The sequence below is a fragment of the Ictalurus punctatus genome, chromosome 26 (assembly GCF_001660625.3).
Source record: "Ictalurus punctatus breed USDA103 chromosome 26, Coco_2.0, whole genome shotgun sequence".
NCBI lineage: Eukaryota > Metazoa > Chordata > Actinopteri > Siluriformes > Ictaluridae > Ictalurus > Ictalurus punctatus.
In genome coordinates, this window is record NC_030441.2 from 7,418,844 (window position 1) to 7,440,641 (window position 21,798).

General features: G+C 40.4%; 1 protein-coding gene across 2 annotated transcripts in view; it reads left to right on the top strand.

The window, feature by feature from the left end:
* Positions 1-2,320: 2,320 nt before the first annotated feature.
* appa (amyloid beta (A4) precursor protein a) overlaps positions 2,321-21,798 on the top strand; it is a 35,796-nt gene continuing 16,318 nt past the window's right edge. Inside the window, exons 1-7 of one of the 2 annotated variants that reach the window (XM_017457797.3) lie at positions 2,322-2,589; positions 16,773-16,940; positions 17,571-17,700; positions 18,225-18,337; positions 19,693-19,883; positions 20,340-20,590; positions 20,730-20,897. In XM_017457797.3, coding sequence (XP_017313286.1) covers positions 2,530-2,589; positions 16,773-16,940; positions 17,571-17,700; positions 18,225-18,337; positions 19,693-19,883; positions 20,340-20,590; positions 20,730-20,897 — 1,081 coding nt within the window. In that variant the 5' untranslated portion in view covers positions 2,322-2,529. Of the gene's footprint in view, positions 2,590-16,772; positions 16,941-17,570; positions 17,701-18,224; positions 18,338-19,692; positions 19,884-20,339; positions 20,591-20,729; positions 20,898-21,798 lie in introns of both variants that reach the window. The other variant, XM_017457799.3, reaches the window with a different exon arrangement.

The following is a 21,798-nucleotide window of genomic DNA, read 5'->3' on the forward strand; positions in this document are numbered from 1 at the left end:
ACTGAAGAGGAGAGTTCACCAGCGTGGACCTCGAAATGTGAAGGATCTGGAGAGATTCTGTATGGAGGAACGCTCTCAGATCCCTTGTCATGTATTCTCCAACCTCATCAGGCGTTATAGGAGAAGACTCAGAGCTGTTATCTTGGCAAAGGGAGGTAGCACAAAGTAATGACTAAAATGTGCCAATAATTGTGCCACTCATATATTTAACACATTTTTTATAAACCTGTATTGTGTTTACAATTGTTTGATATCCATGAGAGTACAGTATTTTTAACAAAATGTAAAATAAAAGAAAAATTCACAGACTTCTTTGCTCATATTTACCAAGGGTGCCAATATTAGTGGAGGGCACTGTACCCTTATGACATGAGTTTTGATATTAGTAGTGTTTTTGAAGTGATGATGTGTTGCCTTTGGCAGACTTGGCAAAACTTAATCATGTGATCCAAATACTAGAGTCGTTAATAGGAGGTATAAACATGTGATTTATAAACATTTGTTGCCACTTAGACAAAATTGTATTTATACGCATCAACCCTGAAAGCTAAGTCTGAGTCATGGCTATATTTTTGTATGACAATTAAAAGAAAATATAGGCAAATGTTCAGACCTTTTTTGCAGTGGCGATCCTTAGAAAATAATTGAGGTGATGGAGTATTCTTGGCAATTTGGGGGCACAAAAAATACCAACAGAGGTGCAAATAATTAACACAAATGATATGTATTTTATAATAATTACTTCTTTCATGATTTACCTAATTGGAATACTGACTTACTTGCATATTTTCATTCAAAGATCGGTTTAATTACACAAATAATAAACCTTTCATTCATAGCCTTTTTCCTTCCATCCATTTTCTGTACCTCTTATCCTACACAGGGTCACGGGGAGCCTGGAGCCTATCCGAGGGGACTTGGGGGCACAAGGCAGGGGACACACTGGATTGGGTCATAACCTTTTTCTCAGGATAAATTTAACAGTCTAACAATCAGTATAAGGAAGACTTTCTGAACTATGGCTAATTAAACATCCATTCACACTACATTTAAATGCAAGATTCTGGCAATAAAGTGTCTCCTTCAGTCTCTGCTTCTCTCTCTCTAGCAAATAAGCTTATAAGATTGAGTTTGAAGTCACTTGAACTTTTTGTAAAATGCCCACCAAGCTTTTTTTTTTTTTTTAAATTAAGATTAAAAAGTGAACCTACACAATTTAGGCAAGGCTATCTATTCGATCTGGGTCTATGAAAAGCAATTTAAGTGGACTTAGTTCCAGAAAGAGCTGGATTTACCAGCCAGGAGAATTTAACCTTGTCATATCAATTGTTCTCTTGCCACGAAAGCAAATGTCCCCAGAGAAAACACGGTTATTGGACTAGATATTTGCTGCAGTCTCTGCTCTCTGATGGATCACCACACAGTGGCAGCAAATATCAGCAAAGACTTTTCGCACATTGCAGGGACATGTCTCTGCACCAGTAAAATGCATTTTATGGCATATAATCGTTAAATCAAATACATTTAGTGGCTAGAAAACTGGGTGCTATCAGTTCAAGGAAGCTTGTGTCTAAAAAATGAGAGAGATCTGAGTGAGTTATAGAGAATGGATTATCCCCATGTAGGATATTGATTTTGAAAGAGACTGAAATGAGTGAAGTCAATCTAACCTATGAGAACTGAGGACCCATAAAAAAGGACACCCCCCACCCCACACACACACACACACACACACACACACACACACCCAACATCCCCCGACACACAGAGGCTTTCGCTTAGTAGGCTATTCAATTCCATAAACTTTGGAGTCGACTCTGATTCAGATTCCAATGGATGCAGAATCAATTGACTCACTGGAACCGATTCAAAGAGTCGATTCTGCATAATATATTTAGGCTGGGTGTCTTTGACGATGAACTCAAACTTTTAGGTCCATGTCTGAATAAACTAGTACCAATGTTACAGTCTAATTCTGCTAAATTTAGTACCAATTCGATTGTGAGAGCTAGATAAATCAACTTATTTTGCTAATAGAAACTAATCATTTTTCTTATTTTTACGTCAACATCTTAAGATGGATAGTTGTCAACAGTCTCAAAATAGGCCTATTTTAAGTAAGATTTGTTTCGTCGCCTAAATTTTTACTTTAATTTCTGTGGATGGTGTGAAGTGAGGTAGTCAAGCAGTAACGACGGGATCTCGACGTCACCTCGTCTGGGTGCGAAATCAAGCCGAATCGAGTTCACTCGCGTAGAATCGACTCACAGTGCCCAATGCCAATTCGGATCGGAGATTCGACTCTTTATAGAATCGTCTCCCAGTCTTACCAAATTGGTCGGTCAAGTGACGCTGTGTGCAGTCTCGCCCTTATACACGCGTCCACTAAAAGCACGGATAAACCGCTGGCGCTCTGCAACTGAGAGTTAGAGATTTAAAAAAAAAAAAAAAAAGAAGAAGAAGAAGAAGAAGAAGAAGAAAAAAAAACATTCACTGAATATCAGAAACCTCGGGAAGCTCTTTAGGAGAATGTGGGATCGTCGGCTTTTCCTGTTATTGATGGTCGCGAGCTCGGCTCTCGCGGTGGAGGTAAGAATAAGGTTGTGTTGTTGTAAATGGGTGCGCCGTGTGTCCCAACCTGTACAGCCATACTGGTGTTCAATCTACAATTACAAGGTTTAACATAACTACAAGGGTCTTTAAACTATTTCCTCGATGTTCTCAGTAAACCACTCGGATAACTGAAATACAAACATCACTGCAAACTGTGTTCCAGTAACAGTATGTTTAAATGGCTGTGCTGTAACCTGTGTCTGAGAGATTTCAGCGGTCTCAGTGCTGGAAAAAAGATTTGTTATAGGCTAACCAGCTGACATGGCGTTCTTGTGAATAAAACATGAATTTGAACCTTTTTTGGGCATTTCTCCAAGACTGGGCTTTATTGCTTACATCGAAGCATGAGAAATATCTCCTAAAAGGAAGCTGACATTGAACACCACACTTCACTTATTGTCCAATTGTTGTGGGTTTTTTTTTTACAGAAACATAGCGAGCCGAGCTGCTCTGAGACGCATTTGTAGAAACAGCCTAAAACATGGCGTGTGTGTGTTTTCCTTTAGAAACTGGGTTTATTTCAGGGTTTGCTGGTCGTTCATGCTGCTGTCTTCACAACTGCGCAGCAGGCGTCCTGTTTTCATTTATAAATAGCAGTGCTGTTAATGTGTGAGGTGGGAAAAAATGGCAGTTTATTTGTTCTGTGAGGGAATTGAACGGCAATACTAGCTCTTCTTTGCCATCTATTTGTATATTGTAAATCTACAAAGGACTGTTTCCTGAAATAAACGCGTCACCCACACAGCCTACCGTGGACTGGGATTTGTTGGATGTAGCATACCGAATCAAAGATGGCGGCGCTTAGCAAACTGCAGTAAGCTGTGCCTTTTCACTTCAGTGAGACTCTGAGAAAGAGAACAATAGTATTTACGCCCAAGGTGTAAAGGTCTTCTACAAGGCCAAGTTCTCGACTGTAACAAGCCACAGACTGTTACATGGTATGGTTATTACTGTTAATACACCAGGACTCAAGAAGCTTGTCATGTATTTGGCCTGATTCTTCACTCATATCTTTATATGCATACTTTACATTCTCCTGGCTGTATTGTATTGTACACTCACTACACCAGCAACAAATCCAAACACCATGGGGACGAGTGAAACAACAGGCTTTTCAATGTTGTACCTCAGACAGAATGGACCCGAGCAAACAATCGGCGCACACAATCGATGAATTTTCACCTTTTCTGAAAATGTACCTTTCTATGACCTTGACAGTAAATGTATGTATGTTTTGTTCATGGCAGTGGGCATCTTAGCATTTCTCTGATTTAATTGTGCTTGTAATCAACTAACAAGCTTAGGTGTCTGAACCTGGGTAATAGGGAGAGTGTGTAAGTATATAGGCCCGAGGCTGTGTTAATTCATCCCTAATGCTGACAGTTGGGTAATACCTCTATATCATCAGGCTGTTAAAGGCACGAAGCCTTAAGCCGGGTTCATGCTGTACCTCGATTTGATCGTGTGAGACAAATTTTGAGAAACCTAAAAAATTCCTGTAATCCTAGGTCAAAATCTGTAATCTTTGATCGCTAGTTTGACGTGTTCTCCGACAGCTGATTAATAGCCGTTTAATAAATTAATACATTTTTCCTTTGATTAAATTCTGTAAGTGTCAGAAGATTTGAGGCACGGTCCTGTAGTCTGGTTTCTCCTAATCCGTACGAGTCGTTTTCCGCGTCTTGACTTTCGTACAGTCTGACATTAACGACAACTGAGATCCTACAGTGTGACAAAGCTTACAGCGAGGATCGTGTTCATACAGTCCAATGAGCAAGAGTCTCAAAAGACTATTAAAACGCACACAGCGTGCACCTGGTTTTAGTCAATATAAATGATAAATAAAGTGAGAGTTCTGTTGAAGGTCAGTTAGCTAGATTGAGGGCCTCGATTCATCACCCCATGTAAAACCTCATTTTTGTTATTTAAAAAAAATCATTCACAGAACTACTACTAGGAATATGTTTCTTGTCAGATAGCTCGTCGTATTTAATATGTTTGTTTAAATATTTAATTATGAAATGTAATGAGATGTATTTCTATAATCGGACAGTATGCATTTTTTGCTAAGGTACAGTATCTTGTTTAGTATGGTTATGAAAAAAATCATAGTCTTTAAACTATTGAATTACTTGCTTTAATTCACTACGTTTCATTTTCGTCTTGCTTTCAGTTCCTCGTCATAGAAAATTTTGTGTACCATCAATTGCATACTTTGTTGCCAACTATTAGAATGCATCATAAAAATGGTCCTTCCTACGTTTGCTTTTGATAACAAGTCGTGGCTTTGTTCTGTGTGATCTGCCTCCGCTTTGTGTTTTCTTTTCAATTACCCTTGTGGTGTATTGCTGTTCATCCACTTGATTCAGTGCTGTGGCTCTGAAAAGGTCACATTGCCTACAGTGGAATGGAAAGCATTCAGAGCCGGTCACTGAAAAAGCTTGGTGTTGAATAGGCAGCTTTGTTTGGCTACAACATGACTTGTCAGCAGGTGAGGGATGTTGTGTCTGGAGTGAAGAGCAGAGCCATGGCTATGCCATTATAGCCATGGCCAGTTGGCCAGGATTCATCCCATCTGCACTAATGCACCAATAATCGTTTTAGATATTGTGTTATTCAAGACACGCATTTCATCCTGTACACGTTTTCTTACCTCTGTCCCACATTTGGGAGGAAACTGTCCAGGTAGATTTTGTGCCTTCCCAAGATATTGGCTATGTTGTTGGGTGCCTCAACTTGGTGAAATTTGTTATCAATTCTGTTCACTACATTAAAGTAAAAGTTTTTTTTTTTTTTTGGTTGAACATGGCTGGCTAAATAATCAGTCAACTAGCTAGTTGTTAGTCAAGCCATTGTTTGTTAATAAGACCGTCTATACATGATTTCAGTGTTTTTGCAATCGTTGCAGCCAAAAATGCTTAATCTTGCTGCTGCTTTTTTGTTTTTTCCCTTCAAAATTTGCAATGCGCTTTGCAGTTTTCTTTTTGGTGATTTTTGCGGAAAACAACTCTAATTGGTGAAAAAGTTTTGCACGGCCTTTAGTCTGTTGCTAAACGAGACCTTTTAGCTGTAGTCCTCTTTGATGCACGTGAATCGTAGAGGGCTTTAGCTGAATGTGAATCCTGATGACGTGTCTCGGTCCAAATCTGCAAGAAAATCAAGGAATCTCCTCCACAATATTTAAGGACTGATGAGAGCTAATGCCATGTAAATGTTCAAGTTGTGTTTTAATTGATGTGCTTGTAAGTTATGAAACACGTACACAAAAATCTTCTTTGTGTGATAAAATGTTAGGCTAAACCTATTGGTCCATGCCTAGTCTGTATCAGTGCTAGATCTGTAGCTGGATGCAGGTGTGGCTCTGTTTAGTGCCCTGGAGAAAAAACCAGGAGGCCTAGCTGGCTGTTTTCATTGGGTAGATGATGAGATCCAGGACTAATGCAGATCCTCCAGTGGTCCTGCTGCCTTGGCAACGGAGCTGCAACCAAGTGCAATCAACCGTGCAGACATATTGAGACAGATGTCTGTTTCTTCTGGGGTTTGACCTTCACAGTCAGCTGTGAACAGGAAGTGTGATTAGTGCAAAGCTCAAAAGCCCCAAAGGGGCCTTATTCCACGTGGAAGCCACAGACCGGGTAACCTTGGCACTATGACCTGACTACAGGTAGCAGCAATACAGGTTGAGTGTTACGGCTCATAGGATATCAGAGCTCGAGTTAAGATTCCTTTTGAGGAATCTATCTATCTATCTATTTATTTATTTATTTATTTATTTATTTATTTATTTATTTTTACAGTGTATGTATTTCATGTGAATTGAAGCATTTTACAGTATAATGGAGCCTGTAATGGATGCTATGAAAAGAGCATTTTCTTGTGCTCTGATCACAGGTTTATGGTAACAGCATATCTGTAAGTGTAGGCCAGCTTTCCAAATATATGGGGCGAGATAAATATAGATGTACAAAAACATACAACCTACATCTTTACTCTGTTTTATTCTGTGTCGTAAATAGTCTTGGTGTGTGTGTGTGTGTGTGTGTGTGTGTGTGTGTGAGTGTGTGTGTGGGCTCCTCCCTTTTCCTCTGCATTGCCTGGTTGTTGTAGCACCCAGGCCATCCCTCGGTAACCACCTCTATAATTACCGCTCCCTCGGGTAGGAGTGATGGCGATGAAGTGCTGCCTGATGATCTTTATCTGCCTTTTCATGTTCCTGCTGCTGTGTTTTGGGGGTTTTTTTCCATCGCTCTTCATCTGATACATTAACCACAAGTGGAGAATTTCCATCGCTCGCTCAATCCTATTTAGATTGTTTAGTAAGGATTATTGCAAGTGCATCCATCACCTTGGAAATATGATGATGCACAGTAAAGTCTCATTGTAGATTGATATAAGGTTCACACACGCGCACATACTTTCTATCAATCTAGAATTATACACGTACATTTCTGTGCTGATGTTTTACCCCATTCTGCAGGATTTATATAACTTTGTCACTTTTATGCTTTGGTGTTTTTGCATGATTTAAGCTTTGTTTTTCTGTATGGCTTGTAAGTGTGCCTAATTTCAGACCACTTGTGAAAGGGTGGAGTGACGGCCACTTGCTACCCGTGCAAAGCTATTCCTGCTTCTCTTTCCTGTTCCTGTCTAGGGAAGTTCCTATATTTGTTTGACCCCAGCTGGTGCTAAGACAAAAAGTGTTAGTCATTCTTTGCTTTGTGTGTGTGTGTGTGTGTGTGTGTGTGTGTGTGTGTGTGTGTGTGTGTGTTACTTATGTGCTGGGATTAGCTGAGCACCAACCTAATTCTGCTTTCGACTTAACTCACAAGTGGGAAGTCTGAGCTCAGAATGGTGTCATTTTCAAGCTGAACACTTTCACGCTATGAAGTGGGTCTGCGTTGTAGATTTAACCAAGGTCTGCGTTGTAGATTTAACCAAGTAATGTGTGTGTTGATTGATCAACACACACAGTAAAGTAAAATGATATTTTATTTACTGTCTGTGTGTGTGTGTGTGTGTGCAGCCGTGCTGACCTCTCCTCGGGCTTGAGGAGACCTTCCCGACTTTCCCAGTAGGAATTCCGAGTCAAGTGTTTTCTTTGGGGGGTTTTTCTAAGCTGGAAGTCTGAGAATTCCGAGTTAGAAGCTTTAATCCAGTGAGGGTTGGTTTGACTGCAGCTTTTCATTTGAACCAAACAGCAGGCACACCTGATGGTCAACAGCAGGCCAACAGATCAAATGATTTAAAACAGTGGAATCAGGCACCTGCTTGGTTAGAAAGAAAAAAGCAGGAAGAGTATTTGCCTTGGCGACAGAAAGAAGCTGAGCTCGTTTAAGTACTCGCTGTCAGTGTTTTTCACTACACTACAAGAAGTTGAAAATCCTTTAGCTATTTCAGAACAGTTTTGGCAGAATTAACCAATGTAATGTCTGCTGTGTTCCCATAGCTAAAAAAAAATTAAAATAAAAAGCTAGTATGTTATGCCAGCGTTCCAGGTTAAAAGCATTCAATTCAAAATCAAGTCAAAGGCCTTTTCAGTTCAGTGACAAAGTAAACGAGTCCGCCTCCGTCCACCTCTCTGTACTACAACACTAAATAGCTTGACTTGTGTTTCGCTACAGTGACTGGAGGTCAGACAACGAAGTCAGACCCGGTAGCATTTCTGGGAAATAGTCCCTGTTGTTGTCCCACGTCTCTCCTTACAGATTTTGGATCGTTCTTCTCTTATCTGTCCCAGGCTTGCTAGAAATGAACATTGATTTCTTCACACAGTTTGTTTGGACTTTTGTGTAATCTTTAGCCCAGCACATCTGTTCTTTTTGTTCGTAGTGTAGTAAGCGAGAATAAATTATCTGGGATAAAATGTACTAGGCACCGTACAGCACAGTGATAAAATAAAATAAAATCCTGGGAGCGACTTTGTTATGGTGGCTGGAGCGGGTACAATCTGAGCAGTTACTGTAGTAATCTTTCATAAACAGAAGGCCAGATTCAAGCGTTATCCCAGACCAAATATGTGACCGGCTTGATTCGGCAACCGAGTGCAACTTTAGACCCTGTTTACACGACGGCGTTTTCGTTTTAAAATGAAACCGATCCTCGGCCACACTGGGCATTCGCATACAAGTGTAAACAGGAAGTCGGTTGTTGGTCCAAACCGGCGTTCCTTGTAGGGCTTACGCCGCTCGAAATGAGATTTGTTGGCGATTTCTCTAATCGTAGCTCGCCTCTTGCGCATGTAGGCAGCTGCAGTTTTATACAATACAGAATCTAACTCCCCAGTGGTTGCTAAGTGACAACAAAGCCAGCAAAGCTTGCGGTTCAGTCTCCGTGCTGTGTATACGATCAAGGCAGCGTAACGGTCATATGGTAAGGGCTTGACGAATCAGGGAAGGATACGAAATGATCCAGAAGAACGCCGCGCCTTCGTTTTCAAAAGTCTTCGTTTTGGTCTGTTCACACTGAAACACGAGCCTGGAGTTTTCAGACTAAAACGCGGTCTTCGGCGTTTCCAAAAGTCTCGGAGTAGTGCAGACGACAGGTGTAACCGTAGCAACAACGCACACTAGTGTAAACAGGACCATTAAACTGGTCTTTTCTTCCCAGTATAGCAGTGTAGCTAACACAATACAGGATGCAGTCCTGCTTTTGTATGTGTCTTTGTTTTGTTGCTTTTTTTTTTTCTTTGTATTGTTAGTCGTTTTCGCCTGAACTGCTATTTTAAGCCTACTGCATAATTGTGTTTAGAAAAAACAGAAGTTTTCAGTTGTTATTCTCCAGCATTACAGAGTAAGTAAAGTGGTAAGTATTCAGTCATGTTTTTGATTTATAAAACATATCAAGGATGTCTGGGATTTTATCTACAGTACAAAGAAACAAGAACTGCAAGTTCTCCAAGAAGCCTGGAACGTCCTGCCAGCTACCTTTTTCTTGTAACTGTGCACAACAGTGTACCTAAGAATTTATATTATTTCAAAGGCAAAATGTGAGTTGATTTTATTTTATTTTATTTTTTTTATTTTTTTTTTTTTACTTTACTGTTTAATGCAGTAATATTTTCATTGAATTGTTTTTGAAGGTATCTTTGCTTAACTGAATTTTCTGATATTTTTGTACAGTACTGCACTTGGTACAGATTTAAAGCTAGCTGGAATACCCCAGATCTTTAGAGCTAGAGAGAAAATGCTAAACTGCCTGACTTTAGATCTGTGCAAATGGGCAACCACTAGAAGATAAATGGCCACCAAAACCCCCTCTTCCAAATGGGACTGTGAGGGGTGGGACAATGGATTGATTGTGCAGCACTGACGTTATGTTTAATTGGGGGTTGGTGAGGCAGCAGTCAATGTCTGTGGCAGCTCACAGCTTTACTGTCTCGGTCACGTTGGTTCACATGGTGTGTGTCGGTGGGATGGTGAAGTGCGGAGTGGAATGTTGGCAGGTGGAGCGAAAACGAAACGCGAGTCTGATCGCCCTGTAATCACCGCACTGCACACCCACCATGGGGATCCGGTCGCAGCAACCAGCAGTGGTTATTATTTTGCATGCACACACTCACACAATGAAGGCTTATCAGAACTGCAAGTGTGTTTATTATCTACCGCAAACAGACCGAACCTTCTGTCTGTGTTCTCCATTTTTTTTCTCTCTCTCTCTGTTTCTGGCTTTGTGGATTATTACTTGCTCTTTCTTTATCTTTTTCCATCAGTTTACTTTCCTACACTCGTATAAAACCCAAGGTATTTACCCTTTCATCACATCGAAGGTAGAAAGTCAGTGTTGGAGATTTTCTGCGCCTCGTCAGCTTTTAACCTGCTCAGACAATTCGTTTCCGTAATACCACCATCACACTGGCTACTACTCGTATTCCTTTACTCTCAGTGTCCAGTCTTCCATTCTCTCCGATTCATTCTGAAAATCCACCAGCTTTCAAGTTCACAGAAACATGACCCTAGTCTTTGAAGCCGGGGATTACACACTAAGCCTTTAGCATGCAAATCAGCAGATGGTAGGGAAATTCATCATGGTTGTGGATGAGGACGTGTTCTTCTCAACAATGACCAATGTGTGAGACACTGGTTCATAAAATTCTCTGTGGATCAGTAGTGTTCAAGGCCATGGTTACAAGCTGGGTAATCCATTTAAAAAAAATTTAAAACCCCTCTGCTTTGTTTACTGTTGATGCTGAGAGCAGCCATGTTGATATGACCTCATGTGCTGAACTCGGAGCTGAGGAGACCCTCCTTACTCCTGAGTAGGAATTCCAGGTTTTGGGGGTTGTTACATTGTAGGGTGCTGATAAAGTAACCTATAGCTTTGTCACGGTATGCTGTCGCTTGGTAGAATACACAGAATGCTTGGAAGGTAAAATATGTGTTGTGGTTAAAACTAGAAAAGAATTAACTAAAAGCAAAGAGCATTAGGTCTTCATATGGTCTTGTTTTTGTACTCTGTACAAGGAAGTTTAAAGTTTATTAATTATTACCTTAAACCTGATGACTCATGATTTCAAGCTTCTTTTTTTTTTTTTTTCTTTCTTTCTTTTTTCATCAGTCTTTTTCATTTATTCAGATACGAGATTAAGACCTTTTATGGAATCACAATTACACTTCATCCCTATATTATACTGAAATTTTTTTCCCAAGCCTTGCACTTCAGTGCGGTTTATTGGCACACTCCCATCACTTACTGGTCAAACGCCACCCACTGTTTAACCTCCAGAAGGGATAAATGAACAAACCTTTGTACTTTTCATCCATTTTTCCTGATAGATGTATCAACGCCAGCATCAGAGTACCGTGCTATCCGAGTCCTCTATCGGTAGGGAGGCAGGCACGGGCCTGTTGCCTTTATCTGATTGGCTCAAGAGCTTTGCCCACCAAGAGCAGCCTGATTGGCTCCACAGTGACCAGAGGGGGGGGTGGGGGGATTAGCAGGAAAGTAAGCAGATGGTTGAAACTGAATCTTCGAGACAGGAAACAGTAGCTACCCATGTCTACTCTCATTCTGTTCAGTTCAGCATGGGTTCTCCTCTTGTTTATTAGTGGACTAGAATGGTGTGGATTGTGAGTCAGTGTTACTTTCACTGTTGCAAACTAAAAGTTATACAAAAACATTTCCATGAACTGGAGTAAGAATAAATAAAATTTTTAATGAAATCTAACTTGTACAGTTTTCTGTAGTTTCTGCTTAAAATGCAGTGGGTTTAACTTGGTAATAATTCTGGACTAAATTTAGCCATAAATTGTGGGGTTTTGTACACCTCCATTACACAGAAATGTACAGAACTACAGTAAGAAACAGGCTTGGCTGCGTGACAGTGTTTTATAACGTGTTATTATTACATCAATAGAAATAATGGCTGGCAGAAAGTAAGTATATGCTGTGTGTATGATGTGTGGGAATATTTTTTTTATGTAGGGCTGTTTTTATAAAAAGCTATACACACATCACATTATTTCAATAATGACGCAGCTTCAAGTTCTATCATTTAAGATTAAACCCATTACCGTCAAGGTTTACGCTTTATCGCTGCACTGCTGTTCAGGAGTTTGTCTGCAAAGACTACGAAAGGCTTCGTGTTGGCAGCAACGGCAAAGCTTCAAATGCTGTATATTTCACACATACGCAAGCAAGAGAAACCTGATAAACAAGTCAAATGAATATTGAATATGAACATTTTTAATTTAGAGATTTAGACATATGTACTAAAGCAGGTTCTAAGCAGACTTTCCAAAGGTTACACTCTTTTTAATAAAAACAAACAAAACTCTGGGTTAAAAACAACCCAAATTTGGTTATTTTTAGTCCAATGGCTGGGTAAATATGACATTTAGGGTTGAACTAACTCATCAAGTTGGGTTGTTTCTTTTAACCAAGCAAATGGGTTGGTTTTCAACCGAAAGGATAGTTTCATTTTTACAAAAACCTATTTTTATTTCTTAAATGGGTAAATATTTTCAGGGTTATTTTTACCCTTTGGAAATGTCAAATATACCACATTATAAACAAATTTCAACATGGTATCTCCTTTATTTATACACAAGAAGGTGCTCTGAAATGTATTGCTAGAGCTGCTAAAATTGTGTGTGTGTGTGTGTGTGTATATATATATATATATATATATATATATATATATATATATATATATATATATATATATATATATATATATATATATAGCGAGAGAGATATATAAATAATATAGATAGATAGATATATACACATGTATACACATATATATATATATATATATATATATATATATATATATATATATATATATATATATATATATATATATATATATATATATATATATGCAAATATGCAAAACGTATGTATGTAAAATGAGACTTTGAAGTAAATGTTTCAAATAAGTCATATTTAAGATGAAATGCCAGATTTTGATCAAAGGAGACCAAAAGACTAACCCACGATCCAGTGGGAATTAAACAAGTAAACCAACTTAGATGGCTAACGAATATAGTGGTGCATTTAGCGTTATGTAAACTGCACTGTTCTGGAACATATTTCTGCTTATTTTCTAATGGTTTTATGGATAAATATATTGATGCGAGCCTTGTATCTCCAGATAAATCTGACGGTCTGTCCGTGTGAAAACCGCAGCGGGGGGGTGTGATTCAGCTGTTGGTGAAAATGACCCAGCCACTAGCCTAGTGTTTGGGTTACACAAAACTACCCAAGACTGAGAAAATGACCCGAAAGGCTCAAAAGTCATTTGGGTAGGAAAAAAAACCCCAGCATTTTTTTAAGGGTGTACTAGCGACTCCCGAGCTCAAATTCCAGGCCCTGTGTACTGCTAGAATAAAAGGTTAAAATGTTAATGTGCATAATACGAAATCATTCCAAGACAAGTCAGGTCTTGCAAACAGCAAAGCCCACGAAAATAATTTGCACTCAACGTTCCACTCCACAGTCCGCATCAGCCACATTCAGAAATCAGACACAAAATAATGACACGTTCAGCTTGTTCACAGAACGAAAAAGATTACAACAGAAACAAATATGAAAGCTAAAAATAAATGTGTTTTTTTCTTAAAAAAAAAAAAAAAAAAGAGTAATGTAAATGTGGAATAATTATAAATGGACACTCATGTCATTTAAATTATAGCATGAGTTGGAAATGTGATTAAAAGTTAATGAGGCTGGTTTTAGAGCTGCCAAGCACATTTTCATGTGAGCAGTGCCTCAAGCAGTCATGAAACCAAAGCATGAAATGCTATCTCTTCACAGTTTTGGAGAACTTTTTTGCTTCTTTTAAATCCTACAGGTTAAACACAACCCATGACAATGACAGCTGAATGAAATCAGGAACAAAAATGTGCTTCAGCCTATTCCCAGCAGTTTAGAGGCAGGCCGTTTCAGCAGAATGCAGTTTGATTCGAATCGTTTCCACGTCGCTGTACGATCCTTTACTCGCTTCACTGGAGATTAAAGCATAGAGTTACTTTCCTCAAGTACAGCTTCTCTGTGCAAAGTGCAAGGTATCGACTTGCGCTGCTCCTGAACTTTTACCAAGTGTAATTAGTTATAGGTCAGCACATAAAGGTGCTTGTAAGATTACTTTGGGTTGAAGCTATTGATTGGTGCAGGTCTATAGTGTTGAATCTCATTACATTGGTTTGAAGTGCTGGAAATGGGAGCAGTATGTTTAGAGATGTGCGCTGGCTCGTAGGTGTTCTTTAAAAATTCCAATCCTACCAACTCCCGCTCATTTCCATTCGCTCCCCCGGTTATTTTGTTTGTACCCGTCTATCATATCTTATTTCCCTAAATATAAGCAAATAAGTTATTTAAGTCGCAGTGACCCTGAGTAGGATAAAGCAGCTTCCACAATCTTTTTCTTTGGTTGGTTTTTTTGGGTCCTGCAGGATCCCTGACGCTGCCCGTGTCTGTCAATGTTCTGTCTGTCTCTGTGTGTGTGTGTGTGTGTGTGTGTGTGTGTGTGTGTGTGTGTGTGTGTGTGTGTGAGAACTCAAGGCTTTTCAGCTCTGTAGTCTTGGATGACCTTGTAGGACTTTAGCTTCCAAATCCTAATAAGTAATTGTCTGAGAGTGTGTGTGTGTGTGTGTGTGTGGGGGGGGGGGGGGGGGGGGGGGTGTTTAATAAGTGTATCACATGATCCTCAAAGTCCACTCTTTTCCTAACCTCGACTTTTAACAAAGGAGCCGTTGTTCTCTTGCCAGTACATTCAGTCTTCTAAAATGATTAAGTAGCACAAAGCATCACCTTACTCCCCTCTTCCCATCTTCACCTTCCCTCGCGTCGTTGTTTTTCTACAACACAATGCCGTCTTTGAGCAGCATTCTTCCTTTTCACCCGGGCCACGTTGGCGTTCACAAAGACATTCTCTCACAGGAGTTACACACTTAAGCTCAATGGAAATACTAGATCCAGTGAGGGACATGAGAGTTTAGGTTTGTAACCTGTTTAACTCCCTTTTTTAATAGTGAACATGGTTTTGGGCCATTTTACAGAAAGCTGTGTGTCTCAGTCTGGGAACAGCTTGCACAAAGCTGGTTCAGGAATGAATCCCACTGAAGGCAGGCTTTTCCTTCCTTTCCTAATCACGTGAGGGTTTTTTTTTTCTAATCCATCCTACAGAGACCCGCACCGCCCCTGTAGTGCTGGTTGGCTCTGCATTGGATCGTGTTCTAATGAAATTCGAGTGATGCGTGCACATCTGTAAGTAGGTACTCGTATCGTATACGTCGATATCATAGGTCTCGTCTCAGAGCTGTGCATTCGCGAGGGGCTTGGTCTTCCTTCCAGCCTTCCCTTTACTAGAGAGACCGTCTGAATGTTGGAAATGGCTGTACATTTACATAAATTGCACCGAATTCAACAAACCTAAGAGACAAACGTCTTTTGATTTTCTAGAGAATTGTGTGTGGCCTTGGTGCCGGTTAGAAAGTGACCTTGTAATAGTTTTTATCCTTAAGTAATCCAATGGAAAATGTTAGCAAACCTTCTCCAAGTGCACATCGTAATCACCGGAATCATCCAAGCAAGAAGAAGGCAAAGCTGGTGCAGTGGAAATGCACCTCTGTTTTGTCCTGTGAACATATCGGATATCTATTGCGTATTTTAATCCCTACAATGATTATTGATCCCTGCACCCAAATGGACGTCTTGCCTTTTCTCACTTGCTTTATATGGACTATGACATAACATAAACACTGACATCACTATGCAGGTTAAATTGGTTGAAAACTCGCTATTTAATACATGTGCACATGCCTAGTTTAAAACATGAGTGATTGGTGCGCTGTATGTAGCTATATCAGTTATTTTCTTTCAGTTTTGTGATTCTTTGGATGACCCGTCCCGAGTGCTTCGTATTCCTGCAGCACTCCAGCGCTGTCGTCCGTTTGCCAGAGTTAAATACCATGACTTATGTCATGGTTCGCTTCCTACACTAGAGCTGAATTACATTTCATTCAAACGACACTATGTTTCCCATAGAAATGAACCTTGAGAACAGTCTCCAGGAGCTGGTCTCTGTCGGTACGTTTCAACCCTGTTTCCACAGAGCCAGGGTCGACGGCAGTGCCACAGGGCAGACCTGGAATGCTGCAAACAAAACCCAGTGTGTTCTGGATCCGGGCCTGTGAACGCTAACACAGTGAACACAGTGTTCCGAGTGTATTGTGTTCATTCCTGACGAATGATTAAGGAAGGAAGGGAAAACATCCTGTGCGATTACGTGTGATAAGATGGGTGGGTAGAGCGCAGGAGCATGAGTAAACAGTGATGTTCATCCGGCTTGTCCCAGTTTTCCTCACTGTTACACAATTTAGCATAATCAGATGGATGTGTGCTCTGAGTAATGCAAAACAATCCTACAGTTTTCCTTTGCACGCAGCTATGACTCAAACCTTTGGCATGTGTGGACACGTATGGTGTTACGCACGTGCGGATCACTTTGATGCCAGTTTAAATAAAGTATATATGTGACATGATTGATGGCAACATTACTGTACAAGTAAAAGTGGAAACCTATTTCAAAATGGGTGGATAGCCCAGTCTAAAGTGTCTGTAAAACATGCAACTCCTACACTTCCTAGTTGTTTGTATGGTCCTAATGGTTTTTTTGTTTGTTTGTTTGTTTGTTTTTAAAATAAATGTGTTTCCAGATGCCATCAGAAGAAGGACCAGGCTTACTGGCCGAGCCACAAGTAGCCATGTTTTGCGAGAAGCTCAATATGCACATGAACATCCAGAGTGGCAAGTGGGAGCCGGATCCTTCAGGCACAAAGAGCTGCGTGAACACCAAAGAAGGCATCCTTCAATATTGCCAAGAGGTAAGAGCCAAAGCATACCGACAGATATTTAAGAGAGAAAGAAAATCTAGATAAAGGAAGCTACAAAGGAATAAAAAAGGCAATATGGAAATGGGTGGTGTGGCAAAAGCCTAAGGCTAAGATATAAAAATGGGTGGGGATGTGGTTTTCAGTGCAAAGACTGGGTGACGCACCTGAGTCAGCTCATAAAGGCTTGGTATATAGCTGATGAGTCAGGTATGCTGGATTAAACGAAACAAAATATAAAGGAGTAGGATGCTTTGTGAGGGGAGGGGGGAGTTATTGTCCATGACAATAGACCAAGTAGAGTGATGGAATAATTGGGATGGTGTAATTATTCAGAGTTTTTTTTTGTGTTTGTTCTGGCCAAAAATGCTTGATTGTTGCCGTGTTTTTGTTTTTCTTTATGGGGGGGGTTTGCGGAAAACTACTTTGAGACCTTTTAGCTGTACTCCTGTTTTTTTTTTGTTTGTTTGTTTGTTTTTTGAGAGCACAAATTCACAAGATCCTATAGGGACTGAGTATTGTTATAATATGAAAACAATATGCAACCATATGAAAAGCTGTGTGAGTTTCCTGTCTATTTTTTTTCTGGCCTCCCAAGATTCTGAAGGTTTGTTTTTCCCTCAGGTCTACCCAGATCTGCAGATCACGAACGTGGTGGAAGCCAATCAGCCGGTCAGCATCCAGAACTGGTGCAAGAAGGGTCGGAAGCAGTGTCGCAGTCATGTGCACGTCGTAGTGCCTTACCGCTGCCTCGGTGTGTACTCGTGTCTCTGTGCGCGTTTCAGTGTCCATGCGCATGTGTATATCTCCGTGTGTGGGCGTGTTTGCATTTGTTCTGCTGTTTCATGACCAAACCTACAATTCTATTTAAAAAATTACTTTTTAAGTACGTGTTTTTGTATTAAAGAGATAATAAAATAAGTGCTTAAAATGACTGGTTCTAAAAACAAATCGAAAAGGTGAGTTGTATAGCTGTTCAAAAAATTTGTGCTTTGTATTGTAAACCCATGCACACACTGCCCTTGGGAGTTTCCAAATCATGGAGTTTTGTTTCTGTTCCCTTTAATTTAATTTAATTTTATTGTTTTTGTTTTGTTTTTAACTGGTAAGTGGTAGATAATAAGCCTTTGGTTATCATACAGCATGTGTTTCAGTTGTGCTGAAGTTAAATCAAGTCATTTCTTTATTCTGTGAGACTTCCGCTGGTACGGAGTGGACAGAATTTGTGTGTGTGTGTGTATTTGGGTTTATTGTTTGTGTTTGTGTTTCGATGCGCAGTGGGTGAATTTGTGAGTGACGCCTTGTTGGTTCCTGATAAGTGCAAGTTCCTGCACCAGGAGCGGATGGACATGTGTGAGAGTCACCTGCACTGGCACACTGTGGCCAAAGAGGTGAGTGAGAAAACACATACCGACTGTCCAGGTTATTTTAGCTATATAGAACAGACACGTTGAGCTTAGTACATAGAGTATACGGAAGGGTCTGGAAGTCTCTTACTTCAAAAAGACCTTGTAAAAAAAGTAGACGGGGGAGGCAGCAATTTGCGTAGCAAGTACATTTGAAAGAAATAGCAGTTTCTCTCATTAACTCAGAGATTCATTCACGATTCATTGAACGTTTTCCATTTATTTAAGTTTCTAGAGGTTTATTTCGAGCGTTCATCCATGTCATGTTTGTAATATTTTGTAATGTGTACCGAATTCAACACTTTCTAAAATATTCCTAGAATATTGATCGTGTCAGTTTGGCTACTTGTACGCCTTGATCAGATTAACTCGAACATGATTCTAGCTGTTAGCAGCAGCATTTAGCTCAGGAAGAATATTCCCAACCCAGAACTCTTTGTATAGTACGTGAACTATAACCGGTCACAAACCGAACTGGAACTAAAGAACTTGTTTCAGGGTTAAAACGTAGCTGGTTTTTATCAAAGCTAGTTTAGAATTTTACAAATTGTAACGCCAAAAACGTTATGCCATCTTCTCTGCTTGGTTGCAATCCTGCTCCGCAGTGAAATGAGCATAAGTATGATCAGTTCAGTTTGCGATCAGAAACCAGCTATCGAAATGTCACTTTTTGGGGGTTAACCAGACTTTAAAATGCTGTAAGCTTTACTCAAAAGAGACTGAATTCCTGCCAAGCACACTTAGCCTTCCTCTGCATCCAAAAGAGAAACTGTATTTCAGTTTTGGAAAACTGAATTTGGGTGTCTTCATTCATTCGTCTTCAGTAAGAGCTTTATCCTGATCTGGAGCCTGTAACACTGGGCACAATGTTACAGAATTCCCCCTGATCAGATGCCAGTCCATCGCAATTCCGAACTACACATGATAGAAATGATCGAAATTTGTGAAAGCTTTCCTCCAAGCTACCTCACTTACTCTGCTATCACCAGCGATCGTAATTCAGTTTGCTGTACGCACGTTCACACAGATTAGAGCTCGCTGACACGCACATCTCTTGTTCTAAATGGTTTTCCAGTGAATTATCCCAATAACCATTATGGAGCATCTCTAATAAACAAAATCAGCCAATTATACTTATTAGATCAGTGCCATGATCACATAATCACTGATCATTCTCATAACCGAGGTAAACAAAATCCAGGCTCATTGCTGCTGCTGGCCTGGATTTGCACTCCCCATAGTAAACATTTGAATAAATTAGAGTGGTCTTGATGCGAATTAAATGGTATTGAGTCAGTCACACCCCACTATCCTTTTGTCATTTTTCGTTCTCTCTCTAGTCCTGCAGCGATCATACCATGAACCTGCACGATTATGGGATGTTGTTGCCATGTGCCATCGACCGTTTCCGTGGCGTGGAGTTTGTGTGCTGCCCAGTGGAGACTGAGCTGGAGAAGGATGACGCAGAGGCAGAGGAGGACGATTCAGACGTCTGGTGGGGAGGAGCTGAGACAGACTATTCTGATAACAGGTGCTCCCACACACAGACGTGCGCGAACACACACGCACACACGCACTGTGTTACTGCAGCTCAGTGAAATGCTCTTTTTCAATGTGGAGTAGCAAAATGACCCTGCAGTCGCATTAGTTGTTGTTTCTTGTCATTATGGATACATTTAGTTTGTATAATGTTTTGTCAATGGACTTTTTTGCTCCGACTTCAATTGATTTAAAAATGCATCCTCTCACACACACTGTAGACAGTTAGCTGAATCTTACTACTTTTTCGTTGATCATGCATCTGTTGCAAATATAAATCCCACAGGACCAACCAGGCCTCAAATTTACTCAAGTATGATTATACAGAATCAGTGATACAGAAATGGAGCATCAGTACATTGAGACGCTTCCTTTCCCAATTCAAATATTTCGCTTTTCAATATATTCAAATGAATGCAATTTTTAATACAATTAAAACAACTTGTAGCATGACTCGGGAGGCGGAGCCAGCAGAGCAGATCGAGGCGGAGCCTGTAGAGGGTGAGGATGATGACCTCATTGAAGAAGAAGAGGAGGCTCTAGATAATGACCAGGATGGTGATGGAGAAGAGGAAGAGGAGGAGGACGACGACGATGACGAGATGATTGACGAACGCAATGACAACGAGCAAACCACTAACGTCGCCATGACTACCACTACAACCACCACGACCGAGTCCGTCGAAGAAGTGGTCCGAGGTAAGAAACGCAATGCGTATCAGAATGTGTGTGTTGTGTATACGTCTGCATATACTTATCAAAGTGGATGAGAATGGAACGAAAGTGTTAAAATCCTGCGAAACGTTGATGGCCACTGGTTGTGTGTGTGCTCTCTCAGAAGTGTGTTGGGCGAACGCAGAGACTGGTCCGTGCAGGGCCATGTTGCCCCGCTGGTATTTTGTGAAGGAAGAAGGTCGATGCGCTCCCTTCATCTATGGGGGCTGCGGAGGCAACCGTAATAACTTTGAGTCGGAGGAATACTGCCTATCTGTCTGCGGTGGTGTGTGTAAGTCACGAGTGTGTATGGACACGCAAGCTCTCTCTATAGCCACACTGTCCTGTAACCTTGCTAATCCTCCTCACACTGCTCGCTCACACGCTTCTCTTAACTTTGTCTTCATACTGTTTCTGTGGTGTGGAGCTTGAATTGCTCCTTCAACACACACACACGCACACACCCTCATGCTGAGTCGATTTCCACGCACCATATGTCACCCAACTTGTCGTCCTTGCTTTCTCACACGCACGCAATGCTGGCCTCCCACTGCGTGTGCGCCCGAGGGATCTGAGCTGACACACTAGCACTTCGATCAGTGTATATTTCACACTCATTCAGTCACAGCTTGCGTAATCGATGACAAAGATGCTTGGCTCAATCTCTGTCTAACACAGGCTGAAGCTCACCGGTGAGTGTGTTTGCATGTTTGCCTTCTGTGATTGCAACTATGATCAGTTCCTCATCGCCTATCTGAACTTTAAACTCATAGAAGCTGTTATTTAGAATTGATCAGGAGCCAGGTGAGCCTTAAACTATATGGTTTACATCTCCAGATCCTGTTTGGAAAATTCTCCTGGGATCAATGTATAGACTTAGTTCATAATTTCCAACTTTTTTTTTTATTCCTTATACAGTATTTTAATGCAAAAACAAAAAATCTTGTACCTGTATGTGTTCAGGCTGAAAGTACAAATTTCAATTTGGATACTGTTTATATTTTTTAAAATATTTGTAGTTCTAAGAGAAAAATTATATATCCGTGTGACTTGATGTCAAGAAAGGGATCGGAATATTAATTTTATTAATGATAGTAATTGTATTGATCGTGTAGGTACTTCAGTGCCATTATATTATACCCTATAGGCTGGTGACAAGATGAAGGAAAATTCACGGAGTAGTAAGGCTTTGG